This window comes from Coenobita brevimanus, chromosome 37 (assembly GCF_032717465.1).
Source record: "Coenobita brevimanus isolate Jiangsu-jjx chromosome 37, ASM3271746v2, whole genome shotgun sequence".
NCBI classification, from domain to species: Eukaryota; Metazoa; Arthropoda; class Malacostraca; order Decapoda; family Coenobitidae; genus Coenobita; species Coenobita brevimanus.
Window position 1 is genome coordinate 3,567,275 of NC_136990.1, and position 24,484 is coordinate 3,591,758.

The 24,484-nt window shown below is 44.9% G+C and overlaps 2 protein-coding genes across 4 annotated transcripts in view; one reads left to right on the forward strand and one right to left on the reverse strand.

Moving 5' to 3' along the window:
• The window catches only part of LOC145396368 (solute carrier family 35 member G1-like), a 103,886-nt gene that overhangs the window by 38,308 nt on the left and 41,094 nt on the right, over positions 1-24,484 (reverse strand). Inside the window, exon 1 of one of the 3 annotated variants that reach the window (XM_080269762.1) lies at positions 4,795-4,870. The exons of the other annotated variants lie outside the window; for them this stretch is intronic. The gene's annotated coding sequence lies outside the window, so the exon portion shown is untranslated. Of the gene's footprint in view, positions 1-4,794; positions 4,871-24,484 lie in introns of those variants that run through there. 3 annotated transcript variants of the gene reach the window in all.
• The window catches only part of LOC145396396 (carbohydrate sulfotransferase 7-like), a 100,341-nt gene that overhangs the window by 28,706 nt on the left and 47,151 nt on the right, over positions 1-24,484 (forward strand). The window contains exon 2 of the mRNA XM_080269787.1: positions 23,781-23,850. Within this exon, the coding sequence (XP_080125913.1) occupies positions 23,781-23,850 (70 nt within the window). The remainder of the gene's footprint in view (positions 1-23,780; positions 23,851-24,484) is intronic.

Sequence of the window (24,484 nt, forward strand, 5' to 3'; positions counted from 1 at the left end):
AGGAGGAGGCTACGAAGAAGAAGAAGAAGAAGATGAAGAATAAGAGTGCATCATTAACTCAAGTGGACAAGGCAAACAAAGTGATTTAGACTAGTAACCAAGGAGTTTTTTTTACAATAAAGTGGCCAGGGTCAAAAGAAAGAAACGGGGAAAAGAAGAACAGATCGCAAAACCAGGTAAATGAAGGAAAACAATGAGGGGTGAACAAGGAGCTATTAAAACTGTTTACCCTGGTTAGGGAAATGGTCCGAGGCAGGAACAATAGAGAGGAAAGTACGGACAGGCCACTAAACCACGCAGACAAAGGGAAGTAAAGGGAGGTAAACAAGGGATTTGCGTCTGTTTATGCTGGTCTAGGAAGTGGTCAGTGTGTGGAGGAGTACAAAGGGAAAGTACACAGGTTCCTGACAGATAATGGGCTTCCAAACAGACAGGCGGGAGGTTGTGGCCAGTCAGGGGAATGTTATGTGTCTGCAAGGACCCCCTGAGGCCTGGCTAACGGGATGTGGGATAGACCTGTTTCCCCTACCCTTTGTTTCCCCTGCCCTTTGTTTCCCGTGCCCTTTGCTTCCCGTGCCCTTTGTTTCCCCTGCCCTTTGCTTCCCGTGCCCTTTGTTTCCCGTGCCCTTTGTTTCCCCTGCCCTTTGTTTCCCCTACCCTGTTTCCCTACCCTTTGTTTCCCCTACCCTTTGTTTCCCCTGCCCTTTGTTTCCCCTGCCCTTTGTTTCCCCTGCCCTTTGTTTCCCCTACCCTTTGTTTCCCCTGCCCTTTGTTTCCCCTACCCTTTGTTTCCCGTGCCCTTTGTTTCCCCTGCCCTTTGTTTCCCCTGCCCTTTGTTTCCCCTACCCTTTGTTTCCCCTGCCCTTTGTTTCCCCTGCCCTTTGTTTCCCCTACCCTTCGGGTTGTCTTCCCTCACTGCAAGTATAATCAATGTATAAAAACCCGTAAAAGTAAAGGCTCTGTTAAACGCAAAACCTGTTTCTCTGTCTATTGCCAGACGCCTTAATCCCGTTAGAGGTGGCCACAAACAAATCGCCTCTATGTCGCCCTGTCCCCCCCCCCCCATTTCACTGCTCTGCTCCTAGCTCACACACACCCACTCTCTCATATACCTCTCCACTCCATCCCTCCATCTCATCCTTGGCCTCCCCCTCCCTCTCCCCCTTCCATCTCACTCGTATACACTCTCCTCGTCAGTCTCTCACTCTCCATCCTCTCCACATGGCCAAATGCAACATCTACTCTACGAAAACAATGATTTTGTAAAACAGGAAGAATTTTTTACAGTATAATGATTAAAATAATTTCTGATAAACATGATAAAAAGACACAAAGGTTTTTGCTTCAAGTAGTTTGTCTCTTCGCAGTTTAGTTTTTAGTAACGCAATTATGGAGGGATGGAGTGAAGAGGTATGTGAGAGAGGGGGGTGTAAGTTGGGGAGAGGGTTTCAAAATGGCAGGGGACAGGGCGACATGGAGGCGATTTGTTTGTGGCCACCCTTAATGGGATTAGGGCGTCTGGCTATAGATAGAATTATATATGCATTATACCATCAAGTGGACTGAACACCTCTGAGAGCGAGGTGTTGTAGCCACCTCCCCGCAGCGGGTCTGAAAGGTGTGAGAGCACCTATAAAACTCTATAAATCTATATAAAATAATCAAGAGATAGTATGATTAAACGAAAATTACGCTATCGGCTGAAGCAAGTGCAAAATTATTACAGATTATTACAGATCATTGCAGATAAGTTGTGTTAATAGCAAGCAAATTTCCTCAGGCTGATTGCCCTCACTCGCCGCGTTAATAACAGAGTGCATCCAGCCCGTGGCCTCTCTAGTAATTGAATTCTGTATTGAGACGACTCGTGACCCGCCAGACCCGGAGATGGTGACGTAATGCACCCACTGGCGACCCTTGGCAACCCAGCCTCCCAGTGAAAGTATATAAGGACCGGGTGCCACAGGGAGAGGAGGGAGGAGGGGGTGAGATGGAGGGGTATAGCAGTGAGATGAATGGGGGAGGGAAGAGGAGGAAGTGAGGGTGGGGGGAATAGGATGGTAGCCACGTGGGGAAGAGGTGGAGGAAAGTAGAAAGGTGAGAAGGAGGGTTTAGAGTGAGATGAACAAGGGAACAAGAGGCTAAGAGAGAGAGAGAGAGGGGGGGCAGGGAACGTGAGAGAAGAGGGTGAGTAAGATGGGTGCCAAATGAGGAGAGAAACGGAAAAAGAAGAATGAGAGGGTGAGAAGCTTCTATGTAACATGAATGTGATGGAGGAGGGGGGTGGACGATAGGGGAGAAGACAGACGAGGAAGGAAGGAGGAAAGGAAAGAGGAAGAAGAAGGGGGAGGAGGAAGAAGGCGAAGAGGTATAGCAAAAGTGTGATGAAGCTGGAATTCAAGGCAGGAACGAAAAAGGAATGGAGAGTAGATGCTGATTGGGAAAGAGGAGAGAAAATGAGAGACTGGAGGGAAAGGAGGAAAGAGAAAGAAAGGAGGGAAGAGGGAGAAGAAAAGGGAGAACGTGGAAGAGTAATGGGTGGTGGAGGATGGGAGGAGGAATGGGGAGACGGATGCTGGAAGGAGAGAGAGAGGAAAAAAAGAGGATGTTGGGTGTAAGGTGGGGAGGTTAAGGGTTAAGAAGAGGGAGAGGGGGCATGTGTGGGTGCGGCAGTAGGTCACACACACACACACACACACACACACACACACACACACACACACACACACACACACACAGGCTGGGATGCAGTCTTGGTACAAAAACAGTCACTAATGTTCGCGGCAACAAACATCCTTCTCTCTCTCTCTCTCTCTCTCTCTCTCTCTCTCTCTCGCTCTCTCTCTCTCTCTCTCTCTCTCTCTCTCTCTCTCTCCCTCAACGACAGACACCGACATTGAGAGACAGACAGATGGACAAACAGAAAGAGAAATTGACAGACAGATAGATAGATAAACAGACAGAATAACAGATAAACAGACTAAGTAGATAGAAAAATACATAAAGAGACAGAAATACAAACAGAATCACACACATATAAAGAAATCAGCTGAAAATACACAAGCAATGCAAGATAACAATTCATCATTTACTGAGCGAGAAACATGAAGCCAAGAATTTATGTGTCGCCTTTACAGCCATCCTTCCTCTGTGTCGCAAGGCCCCTCGACTCAGAGCTATATTTCAGGTGTGTTAAACCAAAGTCAAAAGTATGGGGTCCACTCACCGACTGTGTGTGTGTGTGTGTGTGTGTGTGTGTGTGTGTGTGTGTGTGTGTGTGTGTGTGTGTGTGTGTGTGTGTCTGTGTGTCTGTGTATACCAGTGTGCGTGGATTTTAATAAGTAAATGTGTGTGTGGAGTGTGCTTGGATATTCTGTGTGTGTGTGTGTGTGTGTGTGTGTGTGTGTGTGTGTGTGTGTTTAACTGTATATACAAGTGTGCGTGGATTTTAATAAGTAAATGTGTGTGTGTGTGTGTGTGTGTGTGTGTGTGTGTGTGTGTGTGTGTGTGTGTGTGTGTGTGTGTGTGTGTGTGTGTGTGTGTGTGTAACTGTATATACGAGTCTGCGTGGATTTTAATAAGTAAATGTGTGTGTGTGTGTGTGTGTGTGTGTGTGTGTGTGTGCGCCTGCATGTGCCTGCGTGAGTGAGTATGCGTGCGTGCGGTTGCAACACCTGGCCATAGAGGGTGTTGCATCACCACAGGTAGGCCAGACAACCCATGAGCTCATCCCCAGGCAGGTATCTTAAAGGCTTCACTATTTCTATCATTCTTTCATCTTCTTTCATTTTATTTTCTCTCTGGTTTCCTCTTCATCGATTAATAATTTTCCTTCTTCTTCTTCCTCCTTCGCCTCCTCCTCCTCCTCCTCCTCCTCCTCTTCTTCTTATCCTTCTTTTCTTCTTCTTTCATGCCCTTTTTCTTTTTCCTCTGGCTTGTTCTTCAACGATCAATATTTTTTCTCTTCTTCTTCCAATTAACACTTTTAGCTGGATTTCACTGTTCTTAATAATTTCCAGACATAAATGGGGAGATTAGAGGATTTTTTTTTGTATATATTAGGTTCGTTTCACAGCTGAGAATAGCAGTGAAGTCCTTAGCTGAGTCCACGAATGCAGTGAAGGATGTGGGGATCTTACTGAGACTTTTCCAGTTAAGACTTTGGATTTCACTTATTTTAATATTTTCCAGGCATAAATAGGGAGATGGAGGATTTTGTTGTGTATATTTGGCACGTTTCACAGCTGAGAAATGTAGAGAAAACCTTAACTGAGTGTATTAGGCACGTATTAAAGCTGAGAATAGCAGTGAAAACCTTAACTGAGTGTATCTGGCACGTTTCATGGCTGAGAAATGCAGTGAAGTCCTTAGCTGAGTCTATCTGGCACGTTTCAAAGCTGAGTATAGCAGTGAAAACCTTAAATGAGTGTATTTGGCACGTTTCAAAGCTGAGAATAGCAGTGAAAACCTTAACTGAGTGTATCTGGCACGTTTCAAAGCTGAGTATTGCAGTGAAAACCTTAAATGAGTGTATTAGGCACGTATCAAGGCTCAAAATGACAGTGATCTTTGAGTCCACTTTGAGAACACAGTAGTTAGTTCTCTCACTGCTGGGGCCACTTGCTAGATGAGAACGTGAGGGAAAAGCTAGACTAATTCAGTGGCAGACAGGCTTTAAGGGTTAGTACAGGAGGGGGGCAAGCTTTGAACTGTTTGAGATTAACAGCCTGGTGGATTAGTGGGTTACGGTGAATGTCAACAAACTTTTGACTATAATAATAAGGAATAGTGTACCTGATTCTATTTTGCTACTGCCCCGTCTTTTGCTATGTCATCACTGTTACTTCTTAATGGTCTGGTTGTTACACTTTCTACCTGAGAGAGAGAGAGAGAGAGAGAGAGAGAGAGAGAGAGAGAGAGAGAGAGAGAGAGAGAGAGAGAGAGAGAGAGAGAGAGACTTCAGTCGCTGGAAAAAAAAAATGAAAAAATAGGCCCTCCATTTAAAGGGATAAACAGCCGTATTCTTAGTCGCCTCAGAAGTACCGTAACACCTTTTCCTTAGCGAATTATTCTATATATTACACTTCAGTTTCGTATGTTACTGATACAAACTAATTCCATGTTAAAAATGTAAATAAAACAGAAGAGAATGTTACGGTGAAATATACAGAAAAAATCGGTTGGGAACTAATGTCACGACTCTCATAGGGCCGTTAAGGGTGGCCACAAACAAATAGCCTCCATGTCGCATTGTCCTCTGCCCTCTCGCTGCCCTCCCCCACACTTACACTCTCGGGTACACAGGGCCACCACGCGAAGGCTCCCCTCAAGTGTCATCAACTAGGAGTGAATCATAGGAGCCTCAGTACTGTACCCTAGTGTCACCTTGGCATATATCCTTCCTTTCACGCACACTTCCTCCCTTCCACACCCTAAATCTCCTCCCTTCCCAGCTTCCCACTCTTCACCACACCCTCGATCCCTCTCAAGGACTCTCCCTCTTTTCCTTCTTTGCCTCTCCCTCTCTTTTCTTCCTCCCTCCTTTTTTTTCTCTCTCTTTCTCAAGGACTCTCCCATATCCTCTCCCTCTCTTTTCTTCCACCCTTCCACACCCTAATTCTCTTCCCTTCCCAGCTTCCTCCACTTTACCCCACCCTTCCTCTCTCTCATGGACTCTCCCTCTTCCCTCGTCCTCCCTGTTCTTCCTCCCTCCCTTTTTTTTCTCTCTTTCTCAAGGACTCTCCCATACCCTCTCCCTCTCTATCCATCCTCCCTTCCATACCCTAATTCTTTTCCTTTCCCAGCTTCCCCTACTTACTTCACTCTTCCTCTCTCATGGACTCTCCCTCTTCCTTCTCCCTCCCTTTCCTTCCTCTCTCCTTCTTCTCTCTCTCTCCCAAGGTCTCTCCCCCTTTTCTCCCTGTATAATTCCCTCCTTCCTCCGCTATTTTCTCTCCTTTCCTTCTCTTCTCTTTGCTCTAACCCTACACCATCACACTGCCCCCATAATTCCCTATTTCCTCCTTCATTTTCTCTCCTTCCCTCCTCTTCTCCTAGCTCCAACCCTACACCATCCTACTCTCTTGAAAATTCCCTCTCTCCTCCCCTATTTTCTCTCCTTCCCTCCATTTTCTCCTCTTAGCTCCAACCCTACACCATCACACTCTCTCCATAGGCCCTCCTTCCTACCCCAGTTTCTCTCCTTCCCTCCCCCCTCCACCATTTTCTCTCCTTCCCTCCCCCCTCCACCATTTTCTCTCCTTCCCTCCCCCCTCCACCATTTTCTCTCCTTCCCTCCCTCCTCTCCTCCTACCTCTAACCCTACACCATCTCTCTCCCACTCCCCATCACAGGCACTAAAGAAATAATGGGGTAATATGCCATAACAATTTTTCAAGGTAAATCTTCAATACGTTTCTGTTGGTGAAATATATTGTTATGTGCCCTACCCTCGCCAACCACGACAGGGAAAAAATTAACCCCTTTGTCCCTACTCAGTAACGACCCTTCTTTCTAGGTCACCCCGCCACCCGCCCTTCCATATCGAATCTTAACCCTAATTCGCTGAGGAAAAGGTGCTAGGAAATCTGTGTCAATCAGAATATGGCTAAAAGACATGCATTTTATCCCTTACCTTTCCAGATCAGATAAGTAAAATCGTCTTTTTTTTTTTTTTTTTTAAATCATAAGAAGATTATAGTATGGTCATTTCACTCTCTGGCCCGTATTTTCTCCCTAGCACATTTTCCTAAGCGATTTATTTTGCTTATTACACCGTACTGTCCGATTCTGTTATGTAAGTCCTTCCATACTCTGCATAAATAACGTACACGAGGATATTAACCAGTTATATCCAAAAATAAATCGCTAAGGAAAAGGTGTTAGGGAGCTTCCTTACCTGACCAGAATTCGGGTTAAAGACCTCTATACTCACTTTCAGCTGACTAAAATCGTCTGGCATTAGCTGAAATATTAGAGAGAGAGAGAGAGAGAGAGAGAGAGAGAGAGAGAGAGAGAGAGAGAGAGGTGGAAGTGCGTGTTAAATTAAAGTTCCCACACTCACACCCACCCACACACCCACCTACACTCCCACACCCACTCCAACTACCAAACCGCTACACCCAACCCCACCCTCAAGTCCACTTATTCTCACAAACTCTTTCACACACCCATTATCACAGCCACCCTCCCACACACCCACCCTCACTAACACCCTTACAAATCCACACACATTTACACCCATAGCCTACACCCACACTCATCTACACCTACCCCACCCACCCACACCACCCACATCCATATATACCCACTGATCCACACCTCCACACACTCACACAAAAAAACTCACAACCCCATACCTACCCACACTTCCACACCACACACGTCCACACCCACCGATATCCCTACACCCACACTCACATCAGTCCACACCCACCCACACCACACCCACACTCCCACACCTACACCCACCCACACTCCCACACCTACACCCACCCACACTCCCACACCTACACCCACTCACTCCCGCTCTCCAGGAAGGGCACTCCACCCAAACTACACAACACTTCCCTTTCACCTCAATCGGTTTATATTTCTTGCTTAATCCTACTGCCTCGGGTGCTTCTATCCAACTCAGAGGGACCTGCCTTAGTGAGGGGGTTAATGGGGGTAATTATCTTACACCCCCAGCTCCAAAAACCTCTCCTGTGCTGAATAAAATCGTCTGAAAGTGGAAAGAAATTAAGCAAAACACCTCACCCCAGCGTACAACTATGTGAAAAGCTGATTACCGCCGCCAGCGAAGATGGATGGAGGTTATGTAGTCACTTGTGTTTGTTTGTGCGTTTATGTGGGATGACACCTCGAAAAGTTGTTACCGGATTTCAATGACATTTGGGGGATAGGTGGACAGTGGGTCAACGAAGGGCTGGCCAGATTTTGAGATACATTCAGATCCGGGTGCGGGAATAAATCTTAAATATTACTGGAGTTAGCTGAGGTATGCGCTCTCCGAGGTACTATAATAGGGCAGACCAAGACCGAAGAATTAAATGACTACGTTGGAGCCGTCTGGTAGAAAACAGGAATTACACCTATAAATCATAATTTTCATTAGCCTTGTAGGAGGTATGCGATCTGGAAGTGTTATCTAGTTTACTATGCTTACATCGACGACCGTTCCACACTCCGTCCACACCTTACCCACACCCACATCAAACCGTACCCACACCCTACCCTCACCCTCATCAGACCGTACCCACAACCTACCCACACCCTCATCAAACCGTGCCCACACCCTATCCACATCTTCATCGTGCCATATCCACACCCTACCCACATCCTCATCAAACCGTACCCACACCCTTATCAAACCGTACCCACACCCTACCCAAACCCTCATCAAACCGTACCCACACCCTATCCACACCCTCATCAAACAGTACCCACACCTTATCCACACCTTCATCAAACCGTACCCACACCCTACTCACATCCTTATCAAACCGTGCCCACACCCTATCCACATCCTTATCAAACCGTGCCCACACCCTACCCACATCTTCATCGAACCATATCCACACCCTACCCACACCCTCATCAAACCGTACCCACACCCTACCCACATCCTCATCAGACCGTACCCACACCCTAATCACATCCTTATCAAACCGTGCCCACACCCTATCCACATCTTCATCGAACCATATTCACACCCTACTCACATCCTCATCAGACCGTACCCACACCCTCATCAAACCGTACCCACACCCTACTCACATCCTTATCAAACCGTGCCCACACCCTATCCACATTTTCATCGAACCATATCCACACCCTACTCACACCCTCATCAGACCGTACCCACACCCTCCTCAAACCGTACCCACACCCTACCTTCCAAGCCCCACACACTATCCACAAACTCTGCTTCCCTTTACAGACAACACCTAGCAACACCGCAACACAGTGACTCAATAACACCCACACCCGCGCACAAAGACTAACCTCTGACCTCCTCCGCCTCACCACACACACCCTGCCTCACTCAACCCTGCTTCATTCCTCCCTCATTCCTCACACCTGCCGCACCCCTCACCCTGCCTCCCTTGCTTCCCTTCCTGTCCTGCCTTACCCCCCTGCCTCACCTCTCCAACGAGCGTCAATACGACTGGTTAATTTTAGGACGATTTAGTCATTAATCTCTTTACACATCTCAGCCTATTATGAAACTATATTGCATCCCTTCAAACTCACATGAATAATATTGGTTAGTTTAGGAAGATATCATTGGATTTTGATATGGTTTGAGACTGTAAAGGGATTACTGACTACTGCTGCAAAATCCTGACATCTGTGCACACTCACACGCTAATCTATCTCTACCACGTCTCTGCCTCACTCTCTCTGCCCTGTAAATAAAGACAAGATGGCAATATTAACTTGTCTTTGTAACTAAGATAAAATGGTGAAACTAGCAACATAGGCCCGTCTCCTACTTTGTCCTACAGGAAATCACATATCCACCCACCCGCCCCATCATCACACACATCCACCTGCCCAGTCCACCCCACCACACATCTCACCCTACCCACCCACCCAAACATCCACCCATATACTCATCATCAACCTAACCACCTGCTCATCAAGTTCACCAGCAGAATGGCTAGCAAGTTCACACACACACACACACACACACACACACACACACACACACACACACACACACACACACACACACGTTCTGGTTTTAGTCACCCAACTGATTCAACCGCAGACGATTTTACTCACCTTTCAACAACCTCAAACATCCACCTGTTAATGTACAGAATTAATCGGTAAATTTAGGGGTTACGCATCGAAACCTTAAGAGTGAAAGTTGGAGACGAGACACAGAAAACGGAACCCAAAGCCTGTGTCAAAGAGAACGTTGTCACCAGACGCTGAGAAGTTACACAGAGAGGAAAGCTTAGCCAAGAAAACATTGATTACCAAACTTCACTGCCCTCTCGTTACACTGTAGCATCATCATCATCATTATTATTATCATCATCGTCATCATTATCATCATCTATACTTCATCATCATCTGCTTCGTCTATATCATCATTAGCAGAAGCAGTATCATCGTCATCATCATCATCATCATCATCATAATTATTCTTCTTCATCATCATCATTATCAGTTACCTCTGTCATCATCATTATAATCATCTACTTCTTTGCATCATCATCATCATCATTATACTCATCTGCTTCTATATCTTCATCATCATCATCATCATTTTCATCATCATTTACTTCTCTGTCGTTATCTTCATCATCATCATCATAATCATCATCATGATCCATCATCATCAATCTTTTTCCTGCCTGTCGATGGAGTGAGTATATCATCATCAACATCATCATCATCCATCAGCATCAATCTTTTTCCTACCTGTCGATGGAGTGAGTACATCATCATCATCATCCATCATCATCAATCTTTTTCTTACCTGTCGATGGAGTGAGTACATCATGATCATGATCATGATCATCATCATCATCAATCTTTTTCCTACCTGTCGATGGAGTGAGTACATCATCATCATCATCATCATCATCATCATCACCTCGCCTTTTTCCCTCCTGACAACGGGGTGAGGTAAGCAAAAGTAAAAATTATAGCCAACAAAATCAGAACAAGTAATGTCAAACTGCATCCTAACACCTCTTCCTTACCGATTTATTTTTGGATAAGACAGTCTAATATCATTTTATATGTTATTTATGCGAAGTATAGTAATATTAGAATCATCTACGTAACACAGAAGAGGACGGCAAGGTGTAATAACCAAAATAAATCGCTTAGGAGGAAGAGTTAGGGAAAGGCAAGTTTGTTCAAGGGTAACGTGTTTACTCATTGCTTTCCGAGTCTTGTGATTTTAAGGTCCCTATATTCTTTGATAAGGGAATTTTCGCAGTAACTTCTCCTCGGCGATTCATTTTGCATCTTATACCTTAACATTTTTTTGTATGCTACTTATCCAGTTTTCATATTAACATAGTTTGCATAAAAAACATATGAACGGACAGTGACGTGTAGTATTCAGAATTAAACACTACAGTGGCGTTGAAAGTGACAATATCCTGAGAGAGAGAGAGAGAGAGAGAGAGAGAGAGAGAGATGGGGGGGAAGGGGGAGACAGAGAGGGGTGAAAGTCTGCTCCAGGACTGGTTTATTTCAGAGAAAGTCTTGGAGGGCGAGAGAAAGGATGGCGAGGCTAGGAGGGAGGGATGGAGGAAAGAGGAACGAGGGAGGGAGGGAGGAAAAAGGAAAGGCGTGGTGGAGGAAAAAAGAGGAAGGGAGGAAAGAGGAGAGGTGCGATGGAGGAAAGAAGAGGGAGGGAGGATTGAGTTACGATAACGGAAGGTGGAGAGGGTGAAAAGGGAGAGAGGGAGGAAAGAGGAACGTGGGAAGGAGGAGGAAACTGGGAAGGTGAGATGGAGGAATAAAGAGGGAGGGAGGAAAGGTTTGATTTAGGAGGAGAGAGGGTTTAAAAGACTGGAGGGTGAGGAGAGAAGGAAGGAAGGGGAGATAAGGAAGAGGGAAGGAAAGAGAGGAGAGAGACGCAGAGATAGAATTGGCGAGGAAGGAAGGAAGGAAGGAAGGAAGGAAGGAAGGAAGGAAGGAAGGAAGGATCAAAGGAAGGAAGGAAGGAAGGATCAAAGGAAGGAAGGAAGGAAGGAAGGAAGGAAGGAGGGACGGGAGGGTGGATGGATGGATGGAAGGAAGAGAGGAAGGAAAATAAGAAAAAGAAAGAAAGAGAACCGAGGAAAAATGGATGAAAGGAAAGAAGGAAGAAAGGAGGGAAGGAAGGAAGGAAGGAAGGAAGGAAGGAAGGAAGAAGGGAAGGAAGGAAGGATGGAAGGAAGGGAGAGGATGTAAAAGGCAGGAAAGATATAGTAAGAAGTAAGAGTCAAACGGGAAAGAAGGGAAAAAAATCTGAGAAGAAAGGATGGAGAAAGATCAAGGAAATGCGGAGAGAGAGAGAGAGAGAGAGAGAGAGAGAGAGAGAGAGAGAGAGAGAGAGAGAGTCTTGGAGGAAAGAAAGATATAAAGAAAATGAGATACTGAAGACCGTGCGATACTAGCCTGGGAAAACAAAAGTGAGAAGATGAGAAAGACGTGAGAAAATAAAGCGAGTGAGATAAACGCTGACGGAGGCGCATTGAGGATCCTGATTCGCTCTACGTGATTCTCAGTCCAGGTACAGAAAGACAGAGAGACAGAGAGAGAGAGAAAGAGAGAGAGAGAGAGAGAGAGAGAGAGAGAGAGAGAGAGAGAGAGAGAGAGAGAGAGAGATCAAAATTCTAACTAGACCGAACTCATGAAGTCAAGATTAAATAATAATGTTTTTTTATTTTTCATGTCGTTACGCAATGCTAAGTCCTGCGTAAAAAGTGAGAGAGAGAGAGAGAGAGAGAGAGAGAAGGACTTTATGGAGCTAAGCCTGTTAATTACGAGTGTGGAAAGGCCAGAGAGAGTGAATCTATATTGCCCTTTTTAACCACGTAGGGATTATCAGCTGAAAAAAAATCCCCTGACGCCAGTGAGAATAATATATCTAGGGGATTTTAGGGTGGGATTTACCTCTCTATCTGTGTAAGGCTGAATAGAATCATGACAGACAGAAAGACAAAGAAGCAGAGAGAGAGAGAGAGAGAGAGAGAGAGAGAGAGAGAGAGAGAGAGAGAGAGAGATTATACTAGTAATGGTATATCAGTAAAGATACAAAAGTAATTTCTCATCACGCCTTCCTGCTGACTTCCTTTACTACTTTATTACCAGGCTGTGAAAATTTTAGGTTTGCGAGATGGGCGTGTTTTTGTATCTATCTATCTATCTGTCTATCTATCTACCTGTCTGCCTGTCTGTCTATCTACAGTGTAATCTTCATCTGATATAAACTGCACATCATTCATAATTACTATACTGAGGTCTTTGATGCTGTGTGTGTTATCTATCTATCTATCTATCTATCTATCTACCCATCGTTCTATCTACCTATCTATCTATTTAGTTTTTCTTCATCTGATATATGACAGCACACTTATCATTACCAAACTTTATTTTTTTAGTGGTTTATTCTTATTAAAATTATATTCAGTTTCTAGCATTACTAATTACATGTATTTTCTCAGGTAAGTCTAATCCCTCACCTGACACACTGCTGATGTTGTAAGTATTAAAAAAAACACACACACACACACACACACACACACATATCCTTGGCTTCATTCCCTGCCCATCCATCCATCCATCCATTCATCTATCCATCCATCCATCCATCCATCCATCAGCCCATTTGTCCATCCATCCACCAATTCACTCATCCACCTATCCATCCAACCAACCGCCCATCCATCCACCCATCTATTCATTCATCTTTCCACTCATCCATCCATCCACCCATCCATCCATCCACCCCTCTGTCAATCCATCCACCTACCCAACCACCCATCCAATCATCCATCCATCCACACATCCATACACCCCTCCATTCATCCATCCATCCATCCATCCATCCATCCATCCCTCATCCATTTTTTCGTCCTTGGAGTAACGTCCTGTCGAGCATTGGCCCCTACTAGCAGGTTTTTTGTTCTTTCCTGAGAGAGAGAGAGAGAGAGAGAGAGAGAGAGAGAGAGAGAGAGAGAGAGAGAGAGAGAGAGAGAGAGAGTTTGTCTGTTCTAACTTCTTTATATTTTTGATTGAGATGGGCCTGTAATTTTCTGTTTTCTGTTTATCATATGTTCTTTCAGGGAGAGAGAGAGAGAGAGAGAGAGAGAGAGAGGGAGGAGGGGGGGAGGAAAAATGGTGAAGGAGGGAGGGAGGAGGAAAACGGAAGAGAGAGGGAGAGGAAGAACGGAAGGAATGAGGGAAGGAAAGAGGGAGAAGAAAGAAGTGAGGGAAAGAGTAGGGGAGAAAAACAGGAGAGGGGAGGAACAGAGTAGATGGAAGGAAGGAGGAATGAGAGAAAGGAACAAAGTGAGAATCAGGAAGAGGGAGAGAGAATCAGGAAAAGTGAGAGGGAATCAGGAAGAAAGAGAGAGAATCAGGAAGTAGTGGGTCAGCCTGGGGGTGGATATTAAACTCTGGGATAACATCGACTACTACCAAAACAGTATTGAAGCTTCTTGATTTATAGACCCATTATAGTTTCACAGGGGTTGGGGCATAGGGAGATGTGACAGGGTGTACCAGGGTGTGTGATACAGGTAGGGAGATGTGGCAGGGTGTGTGATAAAGGTAGGGAGCTGTGGCAGTGTGTGTAGGGTGTATAAGGGAGGTAAGGAGTTGTGGCAGGGTGTTACAATGTGTAGGGTGTGATGCTGTTAATAGAGTGGTGTGGGCAGGATGTGGGGTATGGCAGAGTGTGATTGAGAAGATGTGAGGGTGTGTAGTGTGTGGCAGGTTATGAGGGTGTGGCAGGGTGTGGGGCTGGTGTAGGGTGTGGCAGGGTGTGCGGCTGGTGTAGGGTGTGGCAGGGCTTGGGGCTGGTGTAGGGTGTGGCAGGGTGTGGGGATGTGGGAGTGTGAGGGTGTGGTAAGCTCATATCTTTCCCTTAGTCATGAACTGATCTCTTGGCTCAGTACAGTTCAATTATATTCAAGGTTCGCAAGGATGATTGCTAGGTGATACAGAGAGCAGGGTGTGGCAGGGAGTGTGAAGTGTGAGGGAGGGTGAGGGTGAGGGGGGCAGAGGGGGATGAGGGTGAGGGGGGCAAGGGTGATCGTCCCCTTGCCCTTGTGCTGGGGTCAATGGCTCCTAGACTCCCACACTGAGAAGACACACTAGTATTTACGTAAAGTGGCAACACCTTCTTCCTCATCCCTACCTTTACCCCATTACCCTAATCCTAACCCCACCCTTACCCATACTTATACCCTTGCCCCTATTCCTACCCTTACCTTACCCTTACCTTCAGCAAACCTTTCCATTCACATAAAGGTAAGCAAATCTTTCTCATTAGCGTTGTGCCTATATGGGCTAAACTATGAGTCAGTATCAAGATTCAGAAATTAGTTGGACATTTGGTTTCATTTCCAGCTAAATGTGTTCACCCCTCAATAACACCTTTCAGTAGATAGATAGATGGATAGACAGATAGATAAACAGTTAGACAGAGAGACAGACACACAGACAGATAGATAGATAGATTGGTAGGTAGACAGGTAGGTAGGCAGGTAGGTATGTCTGTAGGTATGTGGAAAGCTAGGTAAGTAGGTAGGTAGGTAGGCTGGTAGGTATGTCTGTAGGTAGGTAGGTAGAGAGACAGATAGACACACAGATAGACAGACAGATAGACAGATAGCGAGAGAGATAGATTGACAGATTCAGTGACGCGCATGAAAGACAAAACCATAGATCAAAGCCGTCTTGTACCAATGTCGACATGATGTTAGTTTCTCCAGCTTAAGATAGTATAGAATGTGAACTCCATTTATTCTTTTCTAGGAATTTCCACGCCATATTTTCCACTCTGGGGGACCTTCTTGCCTGGCTATCCTTATGTTTTATCAATGGTAGAGTTACAATAGTTATATCAGACAGCCTCGAAAGGAGAGATAGGTCTGTTGCTGTTAGATTTCCTTTGTGCACGTTACTGCTGTCGGTCCTATCGTCACTCTCACCCCCTTACTCTCACCCTCACCTCACACTGCCTTCACCTTTCACCTTCCTTCCACACTCTCAATATTCTTTCCTACTCTTTCTTTTTCTCCTGACTTACATTTCTTTACCAACATCAATAAAAGCAGTCATATACTATAAACTCTCTCTCTCTCTCTCAAAACATTGTGTGTACCTTCAGAAACATATGAAAGTTTGTGATTCCATTGCCCTTATTGCTAACCAGAACATATTACACAGAGCACGAAGAGTTGTGATATTTATTCCACACACACACACACACACACACACACACACACACACACACACACACACAGGCGCGTTCATTCACACATACGAGTAGACAGGCACAGACAGAAACGCACAGACAGACAGGTAGGTAGGTAGGTAGATAAATAGACAGATAGATAGATACAAGCGTAAGTATGCACCGTAACTACATTCTCACAGGTGGCAAGGACGCACAAACACGCCTCATAGACAGACAGACAGACAGATAGATAGATGGAAAAATAGATAAATAGATAGACATGTAGATGAGTAGGTATGTATCACGTAGCCACACACTCCCAGGTGGCAAGGACACACACACACACACACACACACACACACACACACACACACACACACACACACACACACACACACACACACACAGTAAAGCAGCATAGATCTGATTGGTTCCCAGTCCACTCCGCCCAATAGCCTAGGAGTGGTCTGAGAAGCGCCTTTACATGTCAAACACTTTACTGAAGGATAAAAATACACTTGCTAAGCCATACTGCGCATCAGGGAGAAGGGTGCGAATCCGGGAGTGGAAGTCATCGAAATTTTTGCCTCGTCCGTAACACTGTATCAAATTTCCCTCGAGGATTATTATTTTTTTTTTATGCACATTATAACAACACTGCGTGTCAGGGAGAAGGGTGCAAATCTAGGAGCGGCAGTCATCGAAATTTTTGCTTCGTTCGTAACACTTTATCTGCATTATTTTATTTTATTTTTTTTTTTTATGCACATTATAACAGCATTGCATCAGGAAGAAGGGTGCGAATCCGGAGGCGGCAGTCATCGAAATTTATGTCTCATCTGTATTACTTTAACACAGACAGTCATCTCTCTCAGCCTCCTATGACTCACTCTCAGTTGAATAAAATCGTCTCTCGCCAACTTAAATAAAATACATGCGAAAAACGACCACGAGAGGGTTATGTAACTTCATCTTAACCTCAGACGCTGGCCCAAACACCTCTTCCTTAGCGCTTTATTTTTAGATAAGGGTAGTTAAAATTCCTTTGAACATATGCAAAGTATGGGGATAGTAGAAGGATTTATGTAACACAGAAGAGGACTGTAAGGTGTAATAAAGTAAATCGCTAAGGGAAAAATGTTAGGGAGCTTCCTTTACCGACGAGAATATGTGACATTGGCTTTGTGTTTTTTATCGCTAGAGAGAGAGAGAGAGAGAGAGAGAGAGAGAGAGAGAGAGAGAGAGAGAGAGAGAGAGAGAGAGATCTAACGTGGAAGGACACATGCTGGAAGGGGGTGGTGACAGGTATGATATAAAAGATCGTAGCAGATAGAGTCAAGCATATCTATCTGTCTATCTATCTGTTTATCTATCAATCTATCTATCTCCAGACTCCTTAATCCCGCAGGGAGTGACCACAAAGAAATTGACTCCATGCCACTCTTTTCTCCGCCATCACAGCCCCCTGTCTAATATACTTCTCCACCCCATCTCTCTCATCCAAGGTCTCCCTCTCCCCCTGCCTCACTCACACACTCTCCTAGTCAGTCTTTCATTCTCAAGATACAAAAGACAAATAGACCAAACAAGTAAGGTGTATTCAGAGTGAACTAATCCATTCATTATTTCATTCTTTTCACTCTGCTTAACCACAGATTTCATTCAGTATAAAGCCTCTCATTGTCCAGGTGTCAATTCTATGCCTTGTGCTCTAGGTGGCTTTCCCATACCAGATCATCTCAACCTAACCTAACCTAACCTAACCCAACACAACTCAACCAAACCCAGTCCAACCCAACCCAACCAAACCAAACCAAACCCAGTCCAAACCCAACCCAACCTAACCTAACCTAATCCAACCCAACCTAACCTAAACCAACCCAACATAGTCCAACCCAACCTAACCTAACCCAACCCAACCCAGTCCAGCCCAACCTAACCTAACCCAACCCAACCTAACCAAATCTAACCTAACCTAACTTAACCCAACCTAACCTAACCCAATTCAACCCAACCCAACCCAGCCTAACCTAACCCAACCCAACCCAACCCAGCCTAACCTAACCCAACCCAATCTAACCTATCCTAACCTAACCCAACCCAACCCAACCTAACCTAACCTAACAAAACATAACATAACCCAACCCAGTCCAACCCAACCTAATCTAACCTAACCTATCCCAACCCAACCTATTCTAACCTACCCTAACCTAACCCAACCCAACCCAACTCAACCTAACCTAACCTAACTTAACCCAACCCAGTCCACCCCAACCCAACCTAACCCAACCCAACCCAGTCCAACCCAACCCAACCTAACCCAACCCAGTCCACCCCAACCCAACCCAATCCACCCCAACCCAACCCAGTCCAACCTAACCTAACCTAATCCAACCAAACCTAATCCAACCTAACCTAACCCAACCTAACCTAACCTAACCCAACCCAACCTAACATAACCTAGCCTAACCCAACCCAGTCCAACCTAACCTAACCCAACCTACCCTAACCCATACTAACCCAGGCTAACCCCACCTTACCTAACCCAGCTGGCAAGCCTCCAAGCCAGCCCTGTAACCCACCTACCCAACAACCTGCCCTCAGCACACCCACACTCTGAGTTCGTTAACACCTGGTTGGCTTCAAGGTCAAGGTGAGGGAGAGAGAGAGAGAGAGAGAGAGAGAGAGAGAGAGAGATAATGAGAAGGCATGTGTGTATATGTACGCATGTAAGTGTGTGTGTGTGTGTGTGTGTGTGTGTGTGTGTGTGTGTGTGTGTGTGTGTGTGTGTGTGTGTGTGTGTGTGTGTGTGTGTGTGTGTGTGTGTGTACGTATTTACGCAAAAAATATCCCTGTGTCCTTCCTTTGTCTTCTGCGTCTTCCTTCTGCCCTTGAACGACCTCGACTTAACACCTGTCTCTTAGCGATTTGTTTTCATGTGACGGAACAGGGCCACTCTCGCAGCTTGGTGGCATGAAATTCGATGACCCTTAGTAATGAGGTAGGAATGAGTCTCCTTGGTTACTAGTTAAAATTACCTTTCGGTCTGGCTATACTTGGCCATTAACTGAGCTGAAAGGGATTAGAGATTACGGTGAAAATAGACCACCTAAATATCTGTGTGTGTGTGTGTGTGTGTGTGTGTGTGTGTGTGTGTGTGTGTGTAATTTCCATCATATTTGCTTTCATATGCTGAAACATCACTACGTCTCCATTCTCTCTCTCTCTCTTTCTCTCTCTCTCTGCAAAAAGACTTCTGCACCCAGTCATATCTTTGCCTATCCTTGTCCTACTCTCTCTCTCTCTCTCTCTCTCTCTCTCTCTCTCTCTCTCTCTCTCTCTTCCTCCTCCTGGCTACCTTGTTTGTACTTTTAAATGTGGCCGTCCTTGCAGTTGACAATTTTCTCTCTGCAACAACATGCATCCTCGAATTTCCTCATTTCACTGGCTTGCGTCCTCATTCTCGCCCATGGTCAAGAGAATGTGAGGGAACACATAAGCAAAAACAAACATAAAATCAGGAGGAGGAGGAGGAGGAAGGTGAGGGTGAGGAGGAGGAAGAGGAGGAGGAGGAGGAGGAGGAAGGTGAGGGTGTGGAAGAGGATAAGGAGGAGGAGGAGGAGGAGGAATACAAAGGAATACAAAGGAAAACAAACAGCAACAGATCTTATGGTCCTTTCGAGGCTGCTTGTTACAGAGTGGACTATGACTACGAGATCTTATTCTACATGCTGAAGGATAAGGATAGTAAAGCAAGAAGGCTCCCCCCGCCTCCAAACCCTCCAGTTAAAACTGGCAGGAAAATGTGAGAAGGACCACCATGCAGCATGGGAAAACTGATATGGAAATTTCATTGGAAAGACTGAAAAGGAAAAATTACATTCCATAAAACTTTATCAATAAGCTACCAGTTTGAATAACCTGAAAGAGAAAGTAGTAAAGGTAAATGAATAATCAAATAAATAAATAACTAAGGCATGACATTATGTACGGGTACGCTGAGTTAACGGGGCGTCTGTAGACAGTGTGGATGAGATGAGGAGGATGTGTAAATATATATAAGCTGCCTCTCTAAGCACGTTTCAATGCATCTTCCTCCTCACGACTTACAGCAAAAAGTAATCTCTCTCACAGCTAAGCAGGCCCCTTTGATTCACTGTTAGTTAAATGTAATTGTGTGCGTGTGCTGGAGCAGAATATTATAGAGTTGTCTGGGGAGCAAGAGAGCTAATATAGTAGTAGTAGTAGCAGTAGTAGTAGTAGCAGAAGTCCAACATCCACCTTTAGAGAATAATAAGGGAACTGAGGGACGTTTGTATACCTAGGCAGGGAAGTTGCCTGGCCATATCAGTGCCATCACGTGAAGGCGTCCCTCACCTTCACCGTCTAGAGATAATAAAAAAAAAACACACATTCTCAAGCTAAAGGAAATACACCTGAAATCGTGAAGAGCGAAGGCAGACTGGCAATTATTATCATCATTACTGAGAGGCACGTAGGGGTAAAAAAAAAAAAAAAAAATTACTCTGGTCTTTGTGCATAGAAATAATTATCTTCCCATTTCTGTCTGAAGGAAATTTACAGCTGGCGAAAAACAGTGAAAACTCCGACTCTAATAGTGTGTGTTTCAGATGGTTCGATTTTTCCCATTTATATTAGTCAGAGTTTATGAGGATACTTGTGTTTCTCTCTGTACCCTCGTTGCTGATTGCATTCTAAAAAGTGGAATGCAGTCTGTTTCCTGTCCTCGCTTGTGTGTGTGTGTGTGTGTGTGTGTGTGTGTGTGTGTGTGTGTGTGTGTGTGTGTGTGTGTGTGTGTGTGTGTGTGTGTGTGTGTGTGTGTGTGTGTGTGTGTGTGTGTGACCGTCTAAAATTAACCTCTTCCCTTGACGACCATCTCAAGACTCCCTTTAAAAATAATCAACTGTTTTTAGCACAAGAATTTCACGGTCCTGGTTACTCTGGTATATATACTTAGTTCTCAAAATAAAGGGATGAATTTTTGCAAGTGTACAGACAGACGCACAAGTAGATCATTGGTGCCACAGAAACGAGAAGCGACTCACAGGGAAATCTATGCAAACCAGGAAAGTAAAATGAGGATCGAAACTAATCCTGGGTAGGCTGTGGAATAGGGAATGTTGTCCGTAGTGTTATATCAGTAATTCATAACTCTCCTAACCCCAACAAAGCCAGCCACCACTGTCAGTAATTCGGTTAAGCACTCGTTCTTCTCACCTCTCTCGTCTACCTCAAATCATATCTGTCTATCTATCTATCTATCTGTCTGTCCATCTGTCTATTTGCCTGTCTGTCAATCTATCTACTGCAAGAAGCCTAAATCCCATAAGGGGTGCCTACAAACATGTCGCTCCACGTCGCCCTTTCCTCTACCATTTCGCTACCCTCCTTCCTGCTCACACCCCCTCTCTCATATATCTCTCCGTCCCTCCACCACACCCTTGGTCTCCCCCTCCTCCTCTCCACATCCACCTCACTCACATGCACTCTCCTAGACAGTCTCTCATTCTCCATCCCAATAACTGTGTCCCCATGAGTGTAACTGATTCCTTTTTGTAGAGCTGGTGTAGTCGTGGGTCATTTTGCCTTCACCCGCGACCTTCCCATTCTTGCTCACGGCCACAAATTTACCTCATTATCGGGGGTAATGGGTGGGTTAATGGGTGGGTAATGAGGGGGAGGTTTGAGGTGAAGGGTGGGAAGCAATTAGAGAGGGAAGGTAATGGGGTGAAGGAAGGGGATGAGGAAGGAAGAAAGAATGAAAGAAGAAGAAGAAAGAGTGAGGACGATAGAATGGAGAACATGAAGGAAAGGGTAGAGGAAGGAGAGGAACAGTGAACGAAAGAGGAAGAGGAAAATGAGAGGAAGAAACACTGGAGAAGAACATGAAGGGAAGGAAAAAGGAAAGAGAGGAAGAGAAAATGTGAGAGGAAGATGAAAAGATGAGGGCGAAAGGAAAACATGATGGGAAGGGGAGTGGAATGAAGGAAAAGAGAGTGAGAAAGGAAGAAGCAAAGGAGATAGTGAGATATCCTTAGAATGTACTCAGTATGAAGGGTGGGTATTAGCATCGAAGTGGTGACATGCGAAAGGATTGCTGAACTTATGGGAACGTAATTTCAGGTCTATGCTCAGATTTGTAAAAAGAAAAACATACATCAACCACGTTTTTCAAATCCTGGTTACATATCATATTCTAAGTAAATCTGGTGAGAGAAAGTGTGAGCCAGAAATAGGCCTTCCTAACGCTGGAGAAGTACGAAGAGGGAAAGGGGTGTCTGTGGTGAAAGCAGAGCATGTGAAAGTGGAAGTGTGGTAATGAATGTGTTTGTGTTTATTAGTCTCAATTTGCTAGTGGAAAATAATGATGCTAATTGTCATAACGAAGAGGGCACAGAAAATGAGGATGATGAAAGCTGTGCCAACGATATTCCCCAAATAAATCAATTAATAATGGTACATAAATAGAGTTATATTGAGTCATCTTTGGGGAGAAGCAACACCAAGCTGACAATGCATTTTTCTGCTCCTGTCTAACCTTTGATCTCTATATCTATTCACTTTCCAGATAACTCTCTCTCTCTCTCTCTCTCTCTCTCTCTCTCTCTCTCTCTCTAAATGCTAATTTCCAGTCAATCAAATTCTTTCATCTCAACAAAGGCTTCATTCAAATCAGTCTTTTTCCATTACAATATTAATTTCAACTCTCTCTCTCTCTCTCTCTCTCTCTCTCTCTCTCTCTCTCTCTCTCTCTCTTTGTAATTACTTCTCTATCCCTGCCCATCTTAAAAATTTGGGGAAAGTGAAGTCACGATGATGATGATGATGATGATGATGAGGAGGAGGAGGAGGAGGAGAAATATCACTCATCACCACAAGAAACCACTTAGTCACTCATTGTAGAGTCATCTTAATGTAGCACTACATCAGATGAGTGGATGGCAAGGAGAGGAAACTGTATCATTGCGAATTCGAATCAAGATGCTCCCACAATGAGTCAGGGATTTTCACCACGTCTGTTCTTCATGACTTTCATTTTTGAGAAAGAACGTGCTTTTCTGAATTACACAGGTCGCGTTAAGTCATTCCCGGGTCATCCACTTTCTCCTCAATTTCTACTTGTTAGTTGTAATGTGAGGATGGAGAGAGATTTTATGATGATGATGATGATGCTACACTCTCTCTCTCTCTCTCTCTCTCTCTCTCTCACACACACACACACACACACACACACACACACACACACACACAATTATCAAACTTTTTTTATTACAAAGATTTCAGACTACTCAATCTTTTCTTCAATAATGATTTCAAGCCTCTCTCTCTCTCTCTCTCTCTCTCTCTCTCTCTCTCTCTCTCTCTCTCTCCCGTCCTACGCATTCTTCTCTGTCACTCTCTCAATTCACTTCCTCTTCAAATTCTTCCTGAATGTGTTGCTGGCTTTTGCAGTAGGAAGTGACACAAGAGGTGGAAGTGTGTGTGTGTGTGTGTGTGTGTGTGTGTGTGTGTGTGTGTGTGTGTGTGTGTGTGTGTGTGTGTGTGTGTGTGTGTGTGTGTGTGTGTGTGTGTGTGTGTGTGTGTGTGTGTGTGTGTGTGTGTGTGTGTGTGAGAGAGAGAGATAGATAGAGAGAGAGAGAGAGAGAGATTGGCTTGAAGTTATTAATGATCGAGAAATGTCAGACTCTATGAAACCTTTGTTATGAAACAGAGAGTATGATTGGAAGAAAAACAATATGGAGAGAGAGAGAGAGAGAGAGAGAGAGAGAGAGAGAGAGAGAGAGAGAGAGAGGGAAATAGAATCGATATCTTGAACATGACACCAATAATCGTATACGCCTGGATCATCATCATCATCATCATCATCATCATCATCATCATCATCTTCATCTTCATCATGGTCGGTGTAGTAGAGGTTGTGGTGGTGGTGGGGGGTGAGGGTTACATGTGGTGGTAGGTGCGGTGGTATATGTGGTAGTAGTGGTGGTAGTAGTTCTGATGGTAGTTGCGGTAGTAGCTGTGGTGGCAGTGGTAATTGTGGTAGCTGTGGTGGGAGCAGTGATAATGGTAGGTGTGATGGTAGTGGTAATAATGACGGGTTTGGCAGCAGTGTGGTGGTAGTTCCGATGGTAGCTGTGGTAGTAATAGTGGTAGGTGTGGGGGTAGCAGGTGAGTGATAGGCAGGGTGGGGGGTATGATGGTAGGGGGGGTGTTGGTAGGTGGGGGTATGATTGTAGGGGGGGTGTTGGTAGGTGGGGAGTATGATGGTAGGGGGGTGTTGGTAGGGGGGGGTTCCACGGATCTCAAGGTGAAGGCCACGTTTGCATAATCTACGCCTCAAAACAGAAGCCTATGCCCATATTCAAGGATATTAATTTTGCCTCTCTCTCTCTCTCTCTCTCTCTCTCTCTCTCTCTCTCTCTCTCTCTCGTAGTTTTAGTCAACTTCTATACTCCTTTCACTCTAACTTGGCCTAAAATTGCCATCTCTCCATCTTGAATGCTGAGGTGTTGCAATGAATTAACGCCAGAAAATGGT